Source organism: Bactrocera tryoni, unplaced genomic scaffold (assembly GCF_016617805.1).
Source record: "Bactrocera tryoni isolate S06 unplaced genomic scaffold, CSIRO_BtryS06_freeze2 scaffold_25, whole genome shotgun sequence".
NCBI lineage: Eukaryota > Metazoa > Arthropoda > Insecta > Diptera > Tephritidae > Bactrocera > Bactrocera tryoni.
The window spans coordinates 1,223,299-1,245,997 of NW_024395977.1; the positions used below are offsets into that span (position 1 = coordinate 1,223,299).

The following is a 22,699-nucleotide window of genomic DNA, read 5'->3' on the forward strand; positions in this document are numbered from 1 at the left end:
AATTTGTGCCTCTAATTTTTTGCCTGATGAGCAAAACATCAAAGCATGCGTACACTGAATTTTTTCATCAACTATTTAATTTGGCTTTAGCACAGAATATTAATCTTAATCCGCAAAGAATTATTACTGATTTTGAGCGAAACGTCTCGTCTGCGGCAAAAGAGTATTTTCCTGATGCCCGATATAAAGGGTGTCTATTTCACTTTGGCCAGATCATTTTTAGACGAGTTCAGAAAGAAAGGCTTTCCCAAAAATATGGCAATGATGAAAGTTTCAGCATAGCTGTTCGTATGCTGAAAAGTTTATCATTTGTTCCCCCAGAATGTGTGTCAGATTATTTCAGTGAACTGAAAAGTAGCTCGACAGACAGAGATTTTAAAAAATTGTGTGCTTGGTTTAAAAACCGGAACATTAGTGAAAATAGGCGGTTGCTATGATATATAAGCCAAATTTTTGGTGCGTTTCGGATTCTTTTAAGGATAATTTTCCACGCACTCAAAATTCAATCGAGGCTTGGCACCGTAGGCTTAAAGTAATAGTAGGGAGAAAAAAATATGGTGTATATAAAATCATAAAACATTTAAAAAAAGAAATGATTGAAGTTAAATCAAACATAGAAAAAATACACTCAGGGATCGGTGTGCGAAAAAACAAAAAGAATGTCGAGCGTGTAAAGAAAATTAAAAAAAGTTGTTAAACATCGTTTAGATTTAGATAAACTTATTTATTTAAAATCGATAGCACACAGTATTTAATTATGTAATTAGAATTTCCATACATGGTTTATTTATGTAAATGTTTTGAATTTATTGCTTTTTTGTTTATTTACTTCACTACAGATTGGTCTACATATGTATGTATATAAATATATGTTTATGTTAATGTATATAAGCTATTCGAAAAATTGTGAAGTTTGTATTTATTTATGTTGTACAAATATGTTAAACTGATTGATATAACATGTATTGCATTTTCTTTAATTTACCTATTGAATATTCGTGAAACCATTAAACATAAAATATCTCGTGAACTTCAACTTTAGATATAACATTGAGTATAGAATTCCCTTTTTCTGTTAAAAATGCGATTTTGACTTAGGGGATTTTGATTTGGGGATTTTGATTTTGGGGATTATGTGGTACACCCATGTAAAAGTAGCCATACACGACACACAAGTGTGTTCGATCTGTATGCAATCGTTTCGCCATACGCGACATACAAATCCATTTTGCGTTCGTTCTTCAAACAGTTAAAATGTGCCACAAGCAAACGGAAAATTGTTCGCGATCTTTTCTATTGGAGGATGGAGTCATGTGTAGAAGTTCACGCAAGTGAGGAAAGTTCTCTGATCGCCATTCACTTGGGAGTGGCCAGAAACGATTCTCTTACACATGGCTCAAGCAGCTCACTACTTCCGGTCTTTGACCAAGTATCCTCTGGGTAGCTTAAGAACATCCGTTCGAAGGCGAGCTAATGTGAGAAGGCGAAACATCCCCTGCATAGGGTTGTGCACTGGGCTTGGGACCCGCCACGTAAAAAACACCCCCAATGAAAAGGAACAACAAGTCTCGGATGAGAGACCCCCTTTTGATGACGACCATGGCAAACGAAAAAAGGACTACGATTTGAGGGCATGCACCTGGAATGTCCGGACCCTTAATTGGGAAGGTGCCGTTGCCCAGCTGGTTGATGTCCTCGCAAAAATAAAGGCTGACATTACCGCCGTCCAAGAAATGCGATGGATGGGACAAGGACAGAGACGAGTAGGTCCTTGTGACATTTACTACAGTGGCCATATAAAGGAGCGCAAGTTTGGTGTTGGATTCGTGGTGGGAGAGAGACTCTGTCGCCGAGTACTATCATTCACTCCGGTGAATGAACGTCTAGCCACAATCCGCATCAAATCGAGGTTCTTCAACATATCGCTGATTTGCGCCCACGCCCCGACGGAAGAGAAGGACGATGTGACCAAAGATGCCTTCTATGAGCGCTTGGAGCGCGCTTTATGAGAGCTGCCCCCGCCACGATGTCAAAATCGTGCTTGGCGACTTCAAACGCCAGGGTGGGCAAAGAAGGTATATTTGGCACTACGGTCGGTAAATTCAGCCTCCACGACGAAACATCCCCAAATGGGTTGAGGCTGATTGACTTCGCCGGGGCCCGAAATATGGTTATCTGTAGTACTTGATTCCAGCATAAGAAGATTCATCAAGCTACCTGGCTGTCTCCGGATCGAAAAACTACCAACCAGATCGATCATGTTGTGATAGACGGAAGACACGTCTCCAGTGTTTTAGATGTGCGTGCGCTCCGAGGTCCTAACATCGACTCGGACCACTATCTTGTTGCAGCCAAGATTCGCACCCGCTCTGTGCAGCACAAAACGCACGCCAACAAACACAAGGAAGGTTTGACGTCGAGAAGCTGCAATCACAACAGACAGCCGAACGATTTTCTACTCGGCTTGCACTCCTGCTCTCTGAGAGCACTCGTCAACAACTCGGTATAAGGGAACTGTGGGACGGCATTTCGAACTCCTTACGTACAGCTGCAACCGAAACCATTGGTTTTCAGAAAGTGCAAAAGAACAGCTGGTACGACGAGGAGTGCCGTGTCGCAGCGGAGAGAAAACAGGCTGCCTACCTCGCAACGTTACGATCGACCACTACACGTGCGGGATGGGATAAATACCGAGAGTTGAAGAGGGAAGCCAGACGCATTTGCAGACAGAAGAAGAAAGAGGCCGAAATGCGTGAGTACGAAGAGCTTGATAAGCTGGCCGACAGGGGTAATGCTGGAAAAATCTACGAAAAAATGCGGCGGCTTACAGAAGGTTTCAAGACCGGAGCATACTCTTGTAGAACCCCTAAAGGTGATCTAGTCACTGATGCCCAGAGCATAGTTAAATTATGGAGGGAACACATCTCCAGCCTACTGAATGGCAGTGAACGCACAACACCAAGAGAAGGAGAACCCGATTCCCCAATCGATGACGATGGAGCAGACGTTCCATTACCCGACTGTGAATAAGTTCGAATAGTAGTTGCCCGCCTCAAGAACAACAAAGCGGCAGAGGCCGACGGACTGCCGGCCGAGCTATTCAAACACGGCGGCGAAGAACTGATAGTGAGCATGCATCAGCTTCTTTGTAAAATATGGTCGGACGAAAGCATGCCCAACGATTGGAATTTAAGTGTGCTCTGCCCAATCCATAAAAAAGGAGACCCCACAATCTGCGCCAATTACCGTGGGATTAGCCTCCTCAGCATCGCATATAAGGTTCTATCGAGCGTATTGTGTGAAAGATTAAAGCCCACCGTCAACAAACTGATTGGACCTTATCAATGTGTCTTCAGACCTAGAAAATCAACAACCGACCAGATATTCACCATGCGCCAAATCTTGAAAAAAACCCGTGAAAGGAGAATCGACACACCACCTCTTCGTCGATTTCAAAGCTGCTTTCGACAGCACGAAAAGGAGCTGCCTTTATGCCGCGATGTCTGAATTTGGTATCCCCGCAAAACTAATACGGCGATGTAAACTGACTTTGAGCAACACGAAAAGCTCTGTCAGTATCGGGAAGGACCTCTCCGAGCCGTTCGATACCAAACGAGGTTTCAGACAAGGCGACTCCCTATCGGGCGACTTCTTCAACCAGCTTCTGGAGAAAATAGTTCGAACTGCAGAACTAAACAGAGAAGGTACCATCTTCTATAAGAGTGTACAGCTGCTGGCGTATGCCGATGATATTGATATCATCGGCCTCAACACCCGCGCCGTTAGTTCTGCTTTCTCCAGGCTGGACAAGGAAGCACATAAAATGGGTCTGGCAGTGAACGAGGGTAAAACGAAATATCTCTTGTCATCAAACAAACAGTCGTCGCACTCGCGACTTGGCTCTCACGTCACTGTTGACAATAATTTCGTCTTTTTAGGAACCAGCATTAACACCACCAACAATGTCAGCCTGGAAATCCAACGCAGGATTGTTCTTGCCAACAGGTGCTACTTCGGACTGAGTAGGCAATTGAAAAGTAAAGTCCTCTCTCGACGAACAAAAGCTAAACTCTATAAGTCCCTCATAATTCCCGTCCTGCTATATGGTGCAGAGGGTTGGGCGATGACAGCAACCGATGAGTCGACGTTACGAGTTTTCGAGAGAACGATGAGCTGTACGAGATGTACGACGACATTGACATAGTTCAGCGAATTAAAAGACAGCGGCTACGGTGGCTAAGTCATGTTGTCCGAATGGACGAAAACAATCCAGCTCTGAAAGTATTCGACGCAGTACCCGCCGGTGAAGCAGAGGAAGAAAAAGACCTCCACTCCGTTGGAAGGACCAAGTGGAGAGGGACCTGGCTTCACTTGGAATATCCAATTGGCGCCACGTAGCGAAAAGAAGAAACGACTGGCGCGCTGTTGTTAACTCGGCTATAATCGCGTAAGCGGTGTCTACGCCAATTAAGAAGAAGAAGATCTTTTCTATTCGGCGGTACAAGAAAAATGAGATTTGTGTGCCCACAGCGCCATACAAGACGTACATCGTAAATCGCAGTCGCACACATACCGATCGAACACACATGTAGGAATGAAGATGTCATTCCTTCAAAAGAAAGGGAATAAGAGGAGAAAGAAAATGAATGAACCCAGGTGAAACGCAAAACACCAAACACGAAGAAGAAGGCCGTCTATATTCCACGTCCGAGACCGGATGCAATTATAATTTCACGCTCTGTCGTACAGCGATATACTTAGAGCTGTCAGGAAGGAGAATGCCCTCAAAGAGCTTGGGAAGGACGTGTCGCGAATCAAAAAACGGCAAAAGACGAGATACTCCTGGAAATGAAAAAGGCGCGGGCACGGGTACATATGAAAAGGAGATATGTAAGGTATTAAGTTTCCAGTTAGAGATACGAGATCTAGATGAGGTATCAAGAAAAGAAGACATCGTAAATGCAATTCAATCGCAAATTAATGATTTAACCTCCCACAGGGAAAGCTCGATTGAAAGTGTGAAACCAGGATTTCCGATAAAGAAAGCAAAGCTGCCATATGGGCCTGTGGAGAAAACGCCTTCCAAGACAAGCCGCTCTTGGGAAAATTATACTATATGCGGCCGAAAATAGGCGGAATCTATTTATACAGCTGCTACCTCCCTCCGAGTGTACTACAAGGCGTTTATGAATTAGTCCATGACGCCCTTACTATTACACTAAATGTGATAACAGGCGGCTTTAATGCGTGGGTTATCGAATGGGGTAGTAGCAAGACAAACAGGTGGGGTAATGCTCTGATTCTGTGCTTAATACGGGAGGTAGAAATACCTTCGAAAAGAATGGCAGAGGATCGATTATAGATATTACGTTCGACAGCAACTCACTGACTGGAAAGTGTGTGACTTCTACACTCATAGCAATCACTTTGCCATTATGCTTGAAATTGGCAAGCAGCCGCGAAACCAAGGCAGTCTAAAAAAGCCACGGAAAAAGGGATGGAAGATGGAAACGCTAGATGAGAACATCTTCGACCTCATGCTGGATGAAAGTTTGGATAGCTCGACTAACTTAGAGCAACAGCTGAAATGCTGGTAAGTCACGCACCCCGAAGGTCCGAATACTGGTGGAACGAGGAGATTAGCGCAGTAAGCAGCGAGTGGCATAAAGCGAGACGCCTCTCCCAAGGAAGCTTAGGTCCGTCAGAACACACGAGACTGCGAGAAAACTTTAAAAGAAAGCGAAATGAGTTCAAAAAGGCTATTAAAAGAAGTAAGACCTTAAGCTTCAAAGAGCAATGCGAGAAGGTAGATGAAAATCCGTTGAGAGATGCCTATAAATTGTAATGGCAAAAGTCAAAGGGGGTAAAAACCAGGCACCAACCTGTGCTACCCTGCTAGAAAAGGTAGTGAGAACGCTTTTCCCATCGCAAGAGCAGCATACGAGCAGAAGAATAACATCAGTTGTCGAAGTTTTGTCAATCGATGAGAAAGAGATAGTAGAAGTGGCGGAAAGATTCGGCAATGCAAAGGTTCCATCTCAAACAAGGCGCTTAAGATTGCAGTTAAACACAGCAAGAAGGCCTTTACTAAAATTTTTTTGCTTTTAATTCTGCATCCTGACCACATATATTTAGGGCTTTGGATGCAAGAAACACTCCGGGATATCTGCTAAGGAAAACTAGTAGCTATCTGATAGACTGCTACCGTACGACACGGATGCCGACCCAAAAAGCTACGTGGCGACAAGTTTAGTACCGAAGTGCTCCGTATTGGGTCTGTTGCTTTGTAATGTACTATACGACGGAGTGCTACGGCTACCGCTGCCAAAAAAGATTCAAAGAATTGGCTATGCAGACGATCGTTGCGAAAGAGCTCTCCCAAATTCAAAACTTCTGCAATGCGACCACAGCAAAAATTAAAGATTGCCTCATGGAAACTAAGCTGCCGCTGGCCGGAAAAAAGACGGAAGCGGTGCTTATAACGAGCGGGAAAAAACTAGAAACGGTCACCTTAAATAACGACGGATACAACATTACAAAGCAAAACTCACTGATGTACCTTGGCGTTATGATTGATACGAGGCTGAACAGCGGCCCTGTGAAGAATAATGGCTAATACTGTCAAGGTAGGAGAGCCCTTCTAGCTAAAGTCAGTCAGTCATCAATGATATATGTATGTATGCGCCAAAAAGCAAATGTCAATAAGGCAAAGGCAGTGACCAGGCTGTGCGCCATCAGAGTGGTCTGTGCATTTAGAACGGTCTCACATGAAGCGGCCAGTATCATGTCTAGTCTTATGCCGCCGGATTTAATGGCCTCAGAGTTACCTTTACAGATTCGGCCACGACGATGACACAAAATGTTCATTCTGCAGCAATGTCGATGAAAATGTGGAGCATATCTTTTTCTTCTGCTCGAGATACGAAGTAGAGAGAACTACCATCGAAGGAGTAATAAACCAAAGGATGACGCCTGACAACATTATAAGCCTGCAGCATGTGTATGTGTCAAAGTTGGCATGGGCGAAAATAAAAGAGTGGGCCGCAAAAGCGATCCACGAACTCAGGATAAGAGAACGATAGCGAAGAAGCTTAAGACCAGATGAGTTGTGTGGCAAAGAGCATGCTGGATTTCTAAGGCAGTATCTTTTGAAAGATCCCCCTCCGTCACAAAAAAAAAAAAAACAAAATGTTTGCCGTGTATGGCCACTTTAAGGCAACCTATTATCATTTTTTCTTATTGGACTTTGACCAGCAAAAGGGAATCTGAAAACTCACTAAGTAGTATAAGCTCTTTTTTCTTAAAAGAACCAAAATATATTTGCGATAATTATAGTTAACTTGTAATCCATTACCCCAAATGTATACAGCGAAATTGGTAAACGTTTCATATAATAGTTGCCACATTGTTATTTTTACTAACTATTGGCTCACAATGAAAAGTGTCGGCACGCCTCCACCTGGTGGTGGCCAACTATAAGAAAACCCAGAAACTACGGCAAATAAACTTATTCATTATGAAACAATTATAAACCAACAGTCCAGGCAGTCGGAAAAAATAGAACAATTGTGTGCCAAATTAAAGAAAGAGATAGCCTTTCTCAAAGCTGTAAATCAGAACGTAAAAATAATGCATTTAAGTCTTACAAATACTGAAATAAATGCTGAAATGCATGCAAACAAATGAGTAAGCACGCGAAACAGATTGGACCTTGAAAAAAAGGTCCAGTAAAAAATAAAGCTGAACTATCCCATCATCAGCTTGTGGTTCCAGCTACATCAAATACCACAAAAGAAGTCGAAAGAAATCAAACAGAAAAGAAAATCTCACGACCTCCACCAATAATGATATCGAGTGAGTGTGAATACCAAAAAATATATAATATTAGGAATAGTGAGGCAAAAGAGGATTTAATATTAAGCTTCTAAAGAATATTACATATAAAATCAATACATCAGACTCTGATGATTAACCAAACTCTCTCAACACAGAGTTTACCATGATTTTCTTGTGAAAATAAGCAATATCGACCAATTAAGGTAATCACTATAAATTTACATAACTCAAACGAGCCCGAGGCTCTAATATCGTACCTTCATAAAAAGGGATTCAATGCAACAGAAAAAATAAATAACTTATATGCAATAAAAAACATATTGCATTCAGTTGTTGTCTTTGAGGCCGTAAAGCAGTCAAACCTCATACCACAGTGTAAATTCGTTCATGTGTATGCCCATGTAGTCATAACTACTGCAGTTAGTAAGCAAGATGAGTAAAGTGCGCGGGACAGCATAAGGCCATAGAGTATCAAAAACCTGATCACCGTTAACCAATATGTTGTAACTGTAGTGAGGCTCATCCTGCTAATTATAGAGGATGCGTAGTTGCAAAAGAACTCGTGAAAGAAGATTCGTGACCAAAGATGCCAAAGCCTCCCAATAAACGTAATACGCCAACCAATTCCTGAAAATGTGAAATGTGTAAAAAACTTACCAATAAGATAAAGGCAATAAAAAATAAAACTCTCAGCAATTATCTGAAAAGTTTATCTAACGACCATAAGAATGATTATTCACTTTGAAAGTGGACAACAAATTTTTCTCGACCTGTAACTCAGCATCATCCAATCATAAAAGCAGACCAGACATGGGCCATGAGCGATTTAGAGAAAGCAAACGTTTTTTCGGAATATCTTGAAGGTGTCTTTAAACTATAAGTATGACGCATCTAACGCAAAAGAAATAGAACCTCATAATTACGAGAATTACGCCTAAATTCCTCTAATAGCTAATGATGAGGTATGTGATTAAATAAAAAACTGAAGTCTAAAAAATCACCTCCTTATTACAAGCGAAATGTTAAACAGCTTCCTGAAAACGTTATAAGTAATATTACTGTCATAATGAACGCTACTATTATTCTAAAATATGTATCTATTTACTGGAAAACTGCAGAGGTTTATGTTCAATGAACCTTGAAAGCCAGCGCATGACGTTACTTCGTATCGGCCCATAACTCTCCTGCCAATACTTTCAAAGTTTTTGGAAAAATTGCTTGTTGCGAGTCTTAAAAACATAATTGAAGAGAAGAAGCCGGTGCATCAGTTTGGCTTTCGAATAAAACACTTCACTATTAACCAAGTGCATAGAGTAACTATAGTCATTGAAAATGCCTTTGAAAAAAAAAAGTTTGCTCGGCCGTTTCCCTCTACGTTTCTAAAGCCTTTGATAAACATTTGCAGACCAGACGACCACACGATGACAATTGTATTCCATCAACATTTGCAGACGAAGCACAGACTGCATCAATTGCAAGATTGCAAGAAAATTTAAACAAAATGTTTGAATGGACAGCTAATTGACAAATAAAATTAAATGAAACTAAATCAGTACACATTAATATCATGCACAACAACAATAGATATATGACTCTGTACTTAAAAGGTGTGGTAATACCATATCACAATACTGCGAAATACCTAAGCATGACCCTGGACACAAAGCTTGGATGAAGTGCACATGTCAAAGAGAAAAAAGAAGAATTAGATATAAAACTCAGAAACATGTATTGGCTATTGGAAAGAAACCCTGCCCTATCCACTTATAACAAAATTCTGGTTTACAAGCAGGTATTCAGACCAGTTGGGAATTATGGAATACAACTTTGGGGCTGCTCAAGCCCTAGCACCATTGTAGACATCCAGCGATTCAAAAACAAAATTTTAGATGCGCCGTCAATGCGCCGTAGTATGTTCGCAGTAACGCTCTTGAACGCAATGTCGAAATTGACTCAGTTGCCGCAACAATCAACAAATCATCAAAGTATCATATGGAAAGACTTTCTGACCATGTGAGCACTAAAGCCTGAACTCCTGTCGCTCAAAGTAAATGAAAAGAAAGGCTTAAGCGCAAAAACCGGAATCACCAGATACAGTAGTCAGACTCTCTGCAATTTACACGCAGATCACTATTAAATATTTTGTATTATACAATTAGCAAAACAAATTGTTCGTTAGCTTATTTTATGTTAATTAGTTACAATGGCATTGAAATATAAAAACAAATACAAGTACATATCGTATTATCTATAAAGTATTGATTTTTTAATAAGGGATTGTGTTCTTCTTCTTAATTGTAAGGTCCAATCAGTTTGTTGAGGGTGGGCTTTAATCTTTCACACAATACGCTCGATAGAACCTTATATGCGATGTTGAGTAGGCTTATCCCACGGTAAGTGGCGCAGATTGTGGGGTCTCCTTTTTTATGGATTGGGCAGAGCACACTTAAATTCCAATCGTTGGGCATGCTTTCGTCCGACCATATTTTACAAAGAAGCTGATGCATGCTCACTATCAGTTCTTCGCCGCCGTGTTTGAATAGCTCGGCCGGCAATCCATCGGCCCCCGCCGCTTTGTTATTCTTCAGTCGGGTAATTGCGTTACCCTTATATGTTTTCACTAATTTGACACGATGAAACATTGATTCCACCACCATCTTTTTTTAGCACAGACATAGAATTTTGTCCCATTCGACCAACAGTGCATGTTTTAGTTGCTAAAAGCTGTCATATTGTCATAAATTTTGCCTCAATGAATTCCCCATGGATCCCCGATCGGATTTAAGTCTGGACTTAAGGCAGACCACTCCAGCAATACAATTAACGCCTTTATCTTCATCGCTACATGGACCGATAAATTAGAAAAATCCATTTATCACCAGAAAAATCAAGGAGCTTGTTTTGTAACAAATGATTGTATGTACATTTATAAATTTTGTCTGGCACAAAGTGTTTACAAGTGGTATAACGAGTTCAAAGCCGGTCGTGAGAGTGTTGAGAAAAAACATCGACAGAAAAACATATCGAATGGTTCAAAAAACATTAAATTTTTTTTCGAAAAGATCGTCGTGTTAACATCTGTGAAACAATGCATTCTGACAATCAAAACGTAAAAAGCATCATAACTGGAGATGAGACTTGGATCAACGCTTACGATCCCGAAACAACCGATCAATCGAGCGAATATCGTGCTAAAGGCGAGTCAGTAGCTTAAAAAACAAGGTCATATTGACAGTTTTCATCGATTATCGTGGTGTTGTGCATTATGAGTTCCTTTCGCTGTCAACATGGAATATTATTTGAGTGTTATGCGCCGTTTACGTGAAGCTATGCACAATCTCATAATGCATTGGTTATTCTAGATCATTTTGCCAAAAATTCAGCAAATATCGTTCCGCAACCACCGTACTCATCTGATTTGGCCTCATGTTGCTTCTAGCTGTTCTGCAAACTCAAAATACCACTTCGAGAACACCGTTTTGACTCAATTGAGGATATAAAAGCTGAATCGAAGAAGGCTGTGATGGCCATCACGACGGAGGATTTTTCCAAGAGGCAATGAAATAGATTTGCAAGAATAAATAAAGATTTTAAACATTTGTCTTAAGCCTTTATTCATATACTCTAGTTACTTCAAAATTTTTATCTCCACTTTTTCTAATGATATGTTTACTGGTACAGAATACAAATAGTGTCATTTTGCAAATATAAACATTCTATACGTAAGTTGCGACTTACTTCATTAAAAATTTTGCGCATAGAATTGTTTGACTGAAGTATTTTTTATTATTCAACCAGATTTATATAGAATTTTTAGTAGTAGTAATTTTTTGGCTACAAGTTCTATAGCTATTTTGAAATATTTAATATTATATACATATTTCTAAAATATGTACAATATTTTTGACACGTTTTGTGTGCCCAATTATAATTTTCAAACGTAAATCAAATCTCTCGCATAGATCGTTGACGAAGGAGCAGGAATGTGTTTCTCTGGGAGCGGAAATATGTTCGTTGGTAGAACCCTTAACCCTGGTCGAGACCAACGGTATGATACACTTAGTCGAGACCAATGGTGCTTGGCTTGGCCAAGTGGTGTTTACATACATTTGTATGGAAATACGTGTTGTATTTACGCTCATATATGTAGTAATATATGTAGATACATTTTTGAAATTTCTTACCTCTCGATTTGGTTGAAGTCAAATTGACTGCCTTGTTCACGCTTGGCGTGGCAATAGCGTTCACAAAAAATGTAACATTTTGAGAAAAATTACATTTTTCGTAACCTTTAAAACGTTCTAGCGGCTAAAGTATTTGACCTAGATAAACATACAAACCAATTTGGACATGTAACGAACACTAAAACAGATAAATCAACCGTGCGAAGTGATAGAAACATACCAAAGTTCATATATTTTCATACAAAATATATGGGGTCTAGCCAAGCACTATTGGTGCACTAAGGTGTAATATTATAATATCCTTTTGTCGTCCTTTTCGATACGATATCCTTGAATTTTTTTTCTGAATTCTATAGACAATAAATTTCTAGGGAGCTACCTGGAAGAGCAAGTTGTTTGCTACTCTCTAAATATATTTAAATAACATTTAAGAACAAAATATGCCTGGCCTGACCCGAGGGTCTCGATGAGGGTTAAAGCATTATTCACAAGTGAAACGAATGAATATCGACAAAGGAATCAATAGAGCTCTGAAAAACATTGTTTACAGGTAAAGTTGATGAATGTTGTTGAAATTTGCTAAACCTTGTTTAGTGGTTTGGCAAACAATTTTTAGGGGATCAAGTAAAAAAGAAATATTTTGTATATTAATGTGCTGTGAAAACTAACTTATCGAATGAATTAAATAAACGTACATATGTATGTACCATATACATAGAAAAATATGTATGTCACTGCTATAAAGGCTCGGTGAGCACTTAACGTTTTACATATGTATGTATGTATGTATAACAAACTCTTAAATATGAAGTTTTATTAAAGTTAGCATAAATTTGGAGCCATTTAATAAAATTGCATCGCAGAGTCTTGCAGAGTATGGAGTTAGAAGCAATTACCAAGTATTACAAAAAAGGAATTATGAAAAAGCACATTCAGTCATAAAGTAAATAGTGAGTTGATTGGCCTTAACTCGATTAAATAATATTTTAAACTTATTAAACTTTAAAGTAAAAATACAGAAAAATGGGACAGCATGCGATAGATAAAAACCGGAATATGCGACCAGAAATGACCGGTGTCGATTTTGTTAGCCGATGCCGATTACAAATAATCATTCGGATTTATCAATATTTGTGAAAATGATAATGAAATTATGTGAATATAATTTGTTAATAAGTCATGTGTAGAAGTCTACGCAAGTAAGGAAAGTTCTCTGATTGCCATTCACTTGGAAGTGGCCAGAAACGACTATTTTACATATGGTTCAAGTAGCTCACGACTTACGGTCTTAGACCAAGTATCCTCTGGATAACCAAAGAACATCCGTTTGAACGCGAGGTAAAGTGAGATGGCGAACCATCCCTGCCCGGGGTTGTGCGTTGGAACTGGCCACTCAAAAAAACATCCCCAACGTAAAGGACACAACAACCTCGGATGAGAGACCCCTCTTTCGATTTATCTGAAATGAAGATAGCACAGTGAAATTAACCCATTAGGTCCCAACTTTTTTTATGCAATTTTTTTTCCTATTTTCTGTTAGTCTGGTCCAAAATATAGAGACAAACGCACAAATTTCGGTTTTCAGAAATCATATACATATTTTATTTCATCTGAATAGTTAGTTCCCAAATGGGAACATTGGGTAAATAAGACTTAAATCATATTGTGATAGTTCACAAAGCAATGAACGTGCATGCCTCGATCGCATTCAGTACACATCTTACGTGAATTTTTTTTACGGAACGCACATCGTTTTTGTTTTCGATTTGGAATAGCAGCTAAAACATGTTTTGTACGAACTGGGCGGCCAAGTATTTTCGGATCTGAAAGATCAGAATGTATATGCAAATAGCTACCATACGAATGAAGTCAAGATAAGAAATCCTTTCATGACTTATATTACAATAAACGAATGCATTGTACATACAAATATCCAAACAGTTTGTAAAAAGCCTGAAGTACCACTTTTTTCCTCTAAGTTTTACAGGATATTTATTAATATGCCAGTCTAACTTATCAACACCTCCCATGTACTTATTATATTGTGATATTAAATTAGGCTGAAGTACTTCGACATATTTTTTGTCCTTTTTGCAGTATCTTTGAACCGGTAGCATTAGATATATGTTTAGGTGATTGCTAATAACTTTCACACATCTATTATCATTCCATGAGACAACTAGTACTTCACTATTTTTGTCAAATCTATAATCAACAGCGCCTCGGGGTTCTTTTTTCATAGTATCATCTGTTTTTATAGGACACTTATTGAGACGATTGAATCTGGCTGTTCCGGTGGCACGCACATTTTTCTTACTTATAAGTGAAATCAGTCTGAAACTTGAAAAGAAATTGTCAAATTATAGTTCGTGGTCTTCAGGATTCTCCAGATGATTAACCATTGAAGTTATGACCTTTTCTCCCACACTTGTCAAATCCTTCTCAACAGGATCTCTTTTTCCTTGATACAGTTCAATATTGTAACAAAACTCAGTTTCTCCACAGGCCATAATCCACTGTTTTAACCCAAAACGTATTGGCTTTCCTTTATGAAATTGCTTTAGGAAGTGACCTCCGTAATATCGTATTATCTGCTCATCTACAGACAATTGTTTTGAAAACACGTTGAGTTACAAAACATTTTCGTTGAGGTTTTCTATCAATGGCATAATTTTGAAGTCCTTTTCAGGAAGACTGTTGCTAATGTTATCGTTGTTAGCAAGGTGTAAAAATCTCTTGATTTCAAGGTATCTGTTTTTCGGCATAGAGTTTCTTACAATTTGTATATCAACGTCATCATCAGTGCACCAATACATCTTTTCAGATGGTAAACTGTGGTATGATGTAAAAATCAATATGCCTAAAAACTTACGAAAATACTCTGAAGAAAGGGAAAAACCATGAAAATTATTTTGGTGTGCATAGCGCACACTTTCTTTAACTACGTGTTGGACTAGCAAATCGTCAAAAAAGAACTCAAAAATTTCTAAAGGCTCTTTTTGTTGAAATTTTTCCCGAATACTTGCTTTGCTATTTTCCCAACGTTCAGACGATGAAAAATTTTGACTGTAGGTCGCATCAGTATGAGTCCAACGTGATGATCTAGTTTTGCTGGCTGCATTTTCTTCGTCCAGCTTTTGTCGTTTTGAAGTTGTACTTGGTGAGAAGGCGATATCTTGTTCTCTTTCGGTAAAGTGAATTTCTACTTCGCCCGTTACGGCCTTCAGTTCTACAACTTCATCGAGATTGTCTTCATCAACATCTTCGCAATCAGTCAGACTATCAGCATCTGGTGGCAGTTGCACTATATCAATAGTGCTTTCGTCACCCAACTCTACGTCTTCGAGAATTTCTTCGAAAATTCCCTCAATTTCATGAAGTTTTAGAGCTCTTTGGCTGAACATACAATTTCAGTCTAAAACGACAAGGGAAAATATTAACACAATTTTGATATAGGGACCAATGCTCCCAATTGGGAACATTACAAATTCATCGGCATTAAAAAACTCAAGCAATTAAAATTCTGTTTATTTTAATTACTTACGCCACAATATAGCACAACAAAGACGACACATGGGTTTTATTGTTAAAATAAACAAATTTAGCGAAAAAAAACCGAAGAAAAGAAAAATGTACTACTTCCGAAAATATTTGCTTGCTACCGTAAACGTGATCATTGGAGATCATCAAGAACAGCTGATTATAATCATAGGAATGTGAGAATATGTAACTGGTTATCAGCTGTTCGATATATGGGTGATTTTCGATAAAATTTCGTTATTTGTACAGATTCCCTAATGGGAACATTGGGACCTAATGGGTTAAGCAAGAATAAATCGATCGGTGTAAAACAATAGTATTGAAAACTCTCAAGCTTTTTTGGGATAAACTATCCGACTTGGGAATGCGCCAAAGAGCCAATTGCCTGTGCGGAAAGAATTTGAATAAGTACACCAACGATTGCGATTGCTCTTCTGATAGTTACAACTGAATTCTTTATTGTACGAATTTTAGGACTTAGTCTAAACCTTAACCTTACGGTTTAAACCAGCGGCACATGTAAGTAGGTGTTTACAAGGGTAAGTAGAATCCATTCCGTTAAATAATAGTACAAGGTAATGGTAAGTATTTAAAACAGTATTGTTAGGGTAAGTGTTATATATGTATGTATAAACTAAGCATTAAAATTTTAGTTCAAATTTTTATACTCTTGCAAGCAGTTGCTACAGAGTATTATAGTTTTGTCCACCTAAAACTAAGCAAGGTAAATATAGGGTTATATAAGTATATATATGTAAATGATAAGGGTGATGAGAAAAGTTGAAATCCGGTTGACTGTTTGTCTGTCCGTCCGTCCGTCCGTGCAAGCTGTGCTTCTGTTAGAATTGAGATATCTTGATAAAACTTAGTAAAATTGGGGCGAATTTTATTACCTTTGGCATTAAATTATCTTCTATTTAAACTAAAAAAACTAAGAAAAGTCAAGTTTGAACATATTTTTAAACAACATAACGTAAAATTTTTTTGTTAAAAAAATCACTTTTTTTAAATTTTTAATTTTTTTTTTTAAATTTTGCACTTCTTTTAGATTTTTTTAGTATAACTAGAAAATGAATTATTAAAAAATATGAATCTCTATGAATTGAAATTAATCACCTGACGCAACAAGTACATTGTGTCTGGGCTAAGTTTGAGAGTTTGTGCGGGTAAAAACTCGTTGACATTGAAAAAATTTATATTATATACTTAATGGCTAATTTCTCCTAATGCTTTTAAATTGTCACAAATTTTGGTCAACCTAAACGGTTTAAGGTCATTTGGAAAGTCTAAGATCATTATATAATATACTAGCAAACCCGGTCACGCGTTGCTGTGGCTGAATTTTTTGTTATATTACACTGTAGTAAACTCTTCACGGGGAACAGTTACCCCTTAATATAATGAAATTATTATGTACGAACGAAGACGGAAACGTTAAAGCTGGTATAAGAATCCACTGGATTGGAATTTGAAAGGGAAGTACTTTTAATACGATTGAACAAAATTTTCATAATAATTATTTTAATTTCTATCAAATTGTTTTAAATCTTTAAGAATACTATTCAATATTTTAAATTATCAATACTTTTAATCTCAATTTAATTTAGCACTAATTGGTGCACAATATTTTTAGTTAATCCGTAATTAGCTAACACAAATAGATTCGACGGTTTTCCTACACGTGAACATGCAATAAAATATGTGAACCATTCTTTAATCGAAGATTATGTGGTGGCATTCCGGGTATATCTAGTGAATTAAAAATTCAATTGGAAAACTTACACTTTAATTTTCATTAAGAACAGAATCGATTCATTTAAAAGACATCAGATCGCTTGGTAACAACTGTTGTATTTGGAAGTTAATTTCGTCAACATCAACATTTTTGGCTGCCCGCTCACTGAGCCAGTTATGATTCAAGTAATTACTCTGTATATTAGGAAAAATACTATGAATCAATTAATTTTTTTCCTCAAGAACAGTGAATAAATTATCTGGCAGTTTAATGCTCTTTCAACACGCTTGCGTCGTGCCTCTCTGCTTCGCACGTTGTTGAGGTTATATGTTTTCGGTGGCATTCGAGTTAGAATAATAATTTCAACGTTTAAATATTAAAAAAAAACTCAAAAACATGCTATTATAACACATTGAAATGAGGATTGCAAATTAATTTTTAATAGAAGTTGAACAAAAATAATGAAAATAAAAATATTTGCACAATTATTAAAAAATTATGGGGAGCTTTTTATTGAAAGGTGAATTTTTAATTTATACTTTGCCTGTCTTTCGAATCGGTAAGTTGGTAGTACTGCTAGTAATATCTATGCTAAATTTCACGTCAAAATATTCATTAGTATTTGAGATACGCGTCGTTTTGTGTGGCTTTAAAAGTGAATTCTTCGATTTTTACTATGAATATGTACTGAATGAACAAAGAAGTGCGATAATGCACCATCTTATACTGCATTGGTTATTCGTGATCATTTCGCCACATTTTCAACTAATATCGCGCCGCAACCACACCATTCGTCTGATTTACCTTAGCGTAACTTCTGCCTATTCACAAATTCACATGACCACTCCGAGGACACCGTTTTTACTTAATTGAGGATATAAAAGCTGAATCGAAGAAGGCGTGATGGTCATCACAAAGGAGGATTCTTCCAAGTGCATAGATGACTCGAAAATTCGTTGGCATAAGAGAATTGCAGCCGGAGGGGAATACTTTAAATGAAATGAAAAGGAAAAAATTCCCCTTTCAATTTGATCACAGTAGTATATTAATTAATTTTTGGAGATAGCATTATTAATCACCGTTAAATTATCTGCAAATTGGTAAATAAATTTTTGTAAATCGATTAACTAACATTAATAAATAAATCAATAACATGAGAAGCAAGCGGAAAATAAATAGCTCGATGACCAATTTTGGTTACATACATACATATATCCTGGAGCCTTAGTACCTCTTATCATTAAAATACTTGTACGTATACATATCTAACATTGTGATTTGATGCATAGCAAAGTTAATAATAGAACTATGTGATAATATTTACATGTACATATTTTAATTAAACATTTTTGAACAATCAAGCACTAATAATTTAAAAGCTGGTTTAATTTCACTGTATTATCTTCACTATAATAGAATTTAATTTATACTTCAGTCTTAGTAACACATGGCTGGTTATGCTAACATCAAAAATTGTAAAAGTAAGAATAATTGGATATTGTATTCCAAATTATTTTTCTGTTTAAAGGATAGCTTACATTTAAATTTATAATCGCAATATTATTTTATTTCAAATTATAAAAATACAAATAATTTGCAATAATATAATATTGCTATTATAAATTGAGATGTAAGTTATCTTGTCTCTCAAGTTGGATCAAATTGCACACGGTGTGCAATCAAATTTAAAATCGGTTCAGTAGTTTAGGCGTTCATCGCGGACAAATAAAGTGACACGTGATTTTTATATACATATCTGTGTCGTTTTACCATAACATCTTAAGTCTTAAAATTGAGTTTTGAGATATTGGCGATTTCCTTTAAAATCTTTTGTGTTGAAATTTAATGAGTTATTTTTAATCAAGGAAAAAGTAAAACTATTTCTTAAGATATTATATGCAGATTTTGAAAAAAAATTTAGTAAGAAGTATGTTTTATTCGTTGTTTTGTACATAAAATAGTTTAAGTTAAGAAAAATCAAATCTTAATTTGACTTAAGATATTTTGTGAAAATGAATACTTCAATTGGATAATACTTAAGTTGACATAAGAGCTTTTGCTAAAACTGAAACAAATAACTCATTGGATAAAAGATTTCTGCATTTGTTTATTTTTAAAACAAAAAATTTATTCATAACAAAAATATACAGCTTCATGTATTGTTTTTAAATCATATTAATAAGTTCAACTCATAGTACAAAAAATCTGGTTTCAAAGCAAATTAAAGCATTAATTATTCATTAGTTTCATCAGCTTCTGTAAGATCTGGATGACAATCTAACTGCTCTTCTGCTGCTAAGTTTATATAAAATGGCTTATACACTTCATCCACAAGAGGTAACATATCTAAAAGATCTTGTTTCTTTTTTGTGCCAATTTTTACTGGTGCGTCGTAGCATATTTTTTGTTACGCCAATTGTTCTGATAAACTGGTACCAATCAAGGGGATGGTGAATTTTGGTGGAAGTTAGTTTTTTCCTTTTTTCTATCAAAGCATGGTCGCTATCACACTCCATTTGAGTATGACCAGGGACAAAGAATTTATGATCTATAATGTCTACATTATTTTTAAATTGCATAAAAATTGCAAACATAGTTGCAATGAATGAATTTTTATTTTGTCCTGAACATGAATCACTGTATAAAACAACATGCTTTGCATTGGTATTTAATGTTAATAAATGATCAAACACGCACGATGCTATTTCATTACCCCCTCTTTTTGCTATTTCTTCATGCCACATGTAGCATGAGGCCTGATTACTTGCACAATCATGCATAGTAAGATTAAAAGTCCACAAAGGCCTTTTGTAAAAAGAAAGTGAGGTTCTTAATAATGGTGTAGGAAGACACTGCTGTAGGTCAAAACACAACACTTTAAGTGTAGCATCAGCTAAAGCTCTCTGCTTATCATTTTTTTAGCATCATAAGCTTTTTCTGCTAAATTTACATGTTTAGATTGCTCTAGTTGTAAAGAGTCCAATTCTTCGGGTTTAGCAACTTGTATTTTGCATTGGAGCAAATCACACTTATGACAAGTGTCAATTTTAGGTTTTTAAAATTTCAAGTTGAGTGTGCTAAACAATTGCGAAAATTTTGAAATTGAAACGGAATAAGCGTATTTTTCTCAATAGAGACGATGCATTTGATTCACAGATAAATCACTTGGCAAATAACGTTTTGATGTGTTCCTTCGAGTATAATGCGACTAAAACGATGGGAAGCTTTTAATAAAATCTAAAATTTCATTCTCTTTTGCGATAGAAAGTTTTTTTTAGCGCATTTATGTTTTCCACGTCCATCGCCGATTACACGGCCATCAAGTTTTGCACTCACAACCATTTTTATAGATTGTTCTGTCTCGGATAATGTGAATGTAAAACAGTTTTTGCATACTGCGATTTTATTACTACCAACTTCCAGGGAATAATTGTTTATTGTTATCCTTGGTTTTAAGTCATGTTTAGCCTTTTTTACCGTTTTTGTTTCTTCAACTTCAATTAAGCCACCAAGAAATGCTTTGCGTAAATTGTATGAGCCTAGTTCCCAGTACTGTGTGTGTATATATTGCTGTTCTTCAAAAGTGATTCTATCTGCGCATTTCTTTCTGCACGGTTTCAACCTGCGCACTGCACGTGCGTGAACAACCTTACCAGCGCTTGAGGTGTAACTTTGCCCTTTATTCCTGGAATCTTTTGCATCTTTCTTTGAATATTTTTCTGTTTCCACTTTATTTGCAACACTTATACAGTTATCCTAATATTAAGTTTTTATTAAAATCACTATAAATGCAATCACTATAAAACTTACATCATTATTTTCGGAACTGGAACTTGCTGCAGTACATCCACTTACATATGTATATTATAATTTGGATCAATAATGGAATCATCACTATCGAAATCTACATTGCTTATATTATTCAATAAATCACTTTACATTTTTGAAGTTATTAGCACAACGACTTGTTTTCAACTGATCGCTTATGTGCGCAATAATGCGTTGTGAGCACGCATCCAAACAAACTTATGTTGAGTTAAAAAGCCGTTATGTTCGAAGCGAATTATTGCATAACATTTTAAGTAGACTTACGGGGCATCTCGACAGGATAAAATCTATGTCTTGCTAACTGTATTGCCGTGCCTATTGCCTGTGGAGACTCCACATTGCTTATAGCTTACAATATATCGCAAACAAATTCGTATGCCATATATCGTAAGCTATAAGCTGTCACTTCAGCAGTTTGACAGGGCAGTTTTCATTTCTATGAAAATTTCGAAGAGGCAACATATCCCATTTGCACATATGCCGACGGCATTTTCATTTCGGTAATATGAAAATTAGAAGAGCGAGTATTAAGACGGTTGTGTTATATTATAAAAATACAGTACATTTTCAAAATAACATTTTTTCAAAAAATTAATATTTAGTTTAATATTGTTAATTTACAGAAAAATTATGCAAATTGGGTTGGGAATAAGCGAAATCTTAAATTTAATAAACTTATACTAGCAAAAATCAAAATATCATTGCTCATTTTAAATTTATTATTTTAATTGGTATGTAAAATGTATGCCACAACTATTACATAGTAGTCCAAAAATATGAATTCTTATTTTTCCCAGAAATACAGTTGTAAAAAAAGGATTTTTTTCTTATTATCTTATTTTTCCCCAGAAATATACATTTGTAAAAAAAAAGGATCTTTATCCTTTGTTATTATTTCATTCTTCCCAGAAATACATTTGTAAACAAAAGGATCTTTATCTCTTTTTTATTTTCCACATAAAAGATTTAAACAGTTCAAGGGCTCAAAACATGCGCTACATCAGTTACCTACCCTACCCAAATGCTACCTTCGCAAATGATAAAATAAAATTTTCAAGAGCTCAAAGCATGCGCTACATCAGCTCGAACCTACCTACCCTACGCTTTTGCGCAAATGATTATCTTATGATAACAAATGCCCACATACAGATTTGGCAATGGCAATAGCAATAGATTTGACAGTTAGCAAGACATAGATTTTATCCTGTCGAGATGCCCCGTTAAGATGTTTTGCAAAATGTAAAAGGTTCTCTCTTTGAATATTCGAGTTTTTTCCAAACAACTTATGTCCATTTAAGTGAAGAAATTATAAGAATATAAGTTTAACATATTAGCGTAAGAGGACATAAAATGTTTCATTGAATACATATTTGTAATTTTTTTCATATTAATAGAGCTTCAGTTGACATAAGTTTAAATGAAGAAACATTTAACAACCAATAAAGCATCTCATAAAATTTAAGTTTACTTACGATGTATTTATTTAAATTTATTTGATTAACTTAAAAAAACAATTCATTTTTATTTTTTTTTGTGAAACAATAACTCCAAAAGCAAAATATATTATAAACTAAAA

At 36.5% G+C, this 22,699-nt stretch overlaps 1 protein-coding gene across 1 annotated transcript; it reads right to left on the bottom strand.

Annotated features, from left to right (window-relative positions):
• Positions 1-13,592: 13,592 nt before the first annotated feature.
• LOC120780511 (piggyBac transposable element-derived protein 2-like) lies at positions 13,593-15,917 on the bottom strand. The gene is made up of 2 exons (XM_040112783.1): positions 15,565-15,917; positions 13,593-15,435 (listed from the first exon to the last, which is right to left on the bottom strand). The coding sequence occupies exon 2, from the start codon at positions 15,422-15,424 to the stop codon at positions 14,651-14,653; it is 774 nt and encodes a 257-aa protein (XP_039968717.1). The 5' UTR covers positions 15,425-15,435; positions 15,565-15,917; the 3' UTR covers positions 13,593-14,650.
• Positions 15,918-22,699: the final 6,782 nt, after the last annotated feature.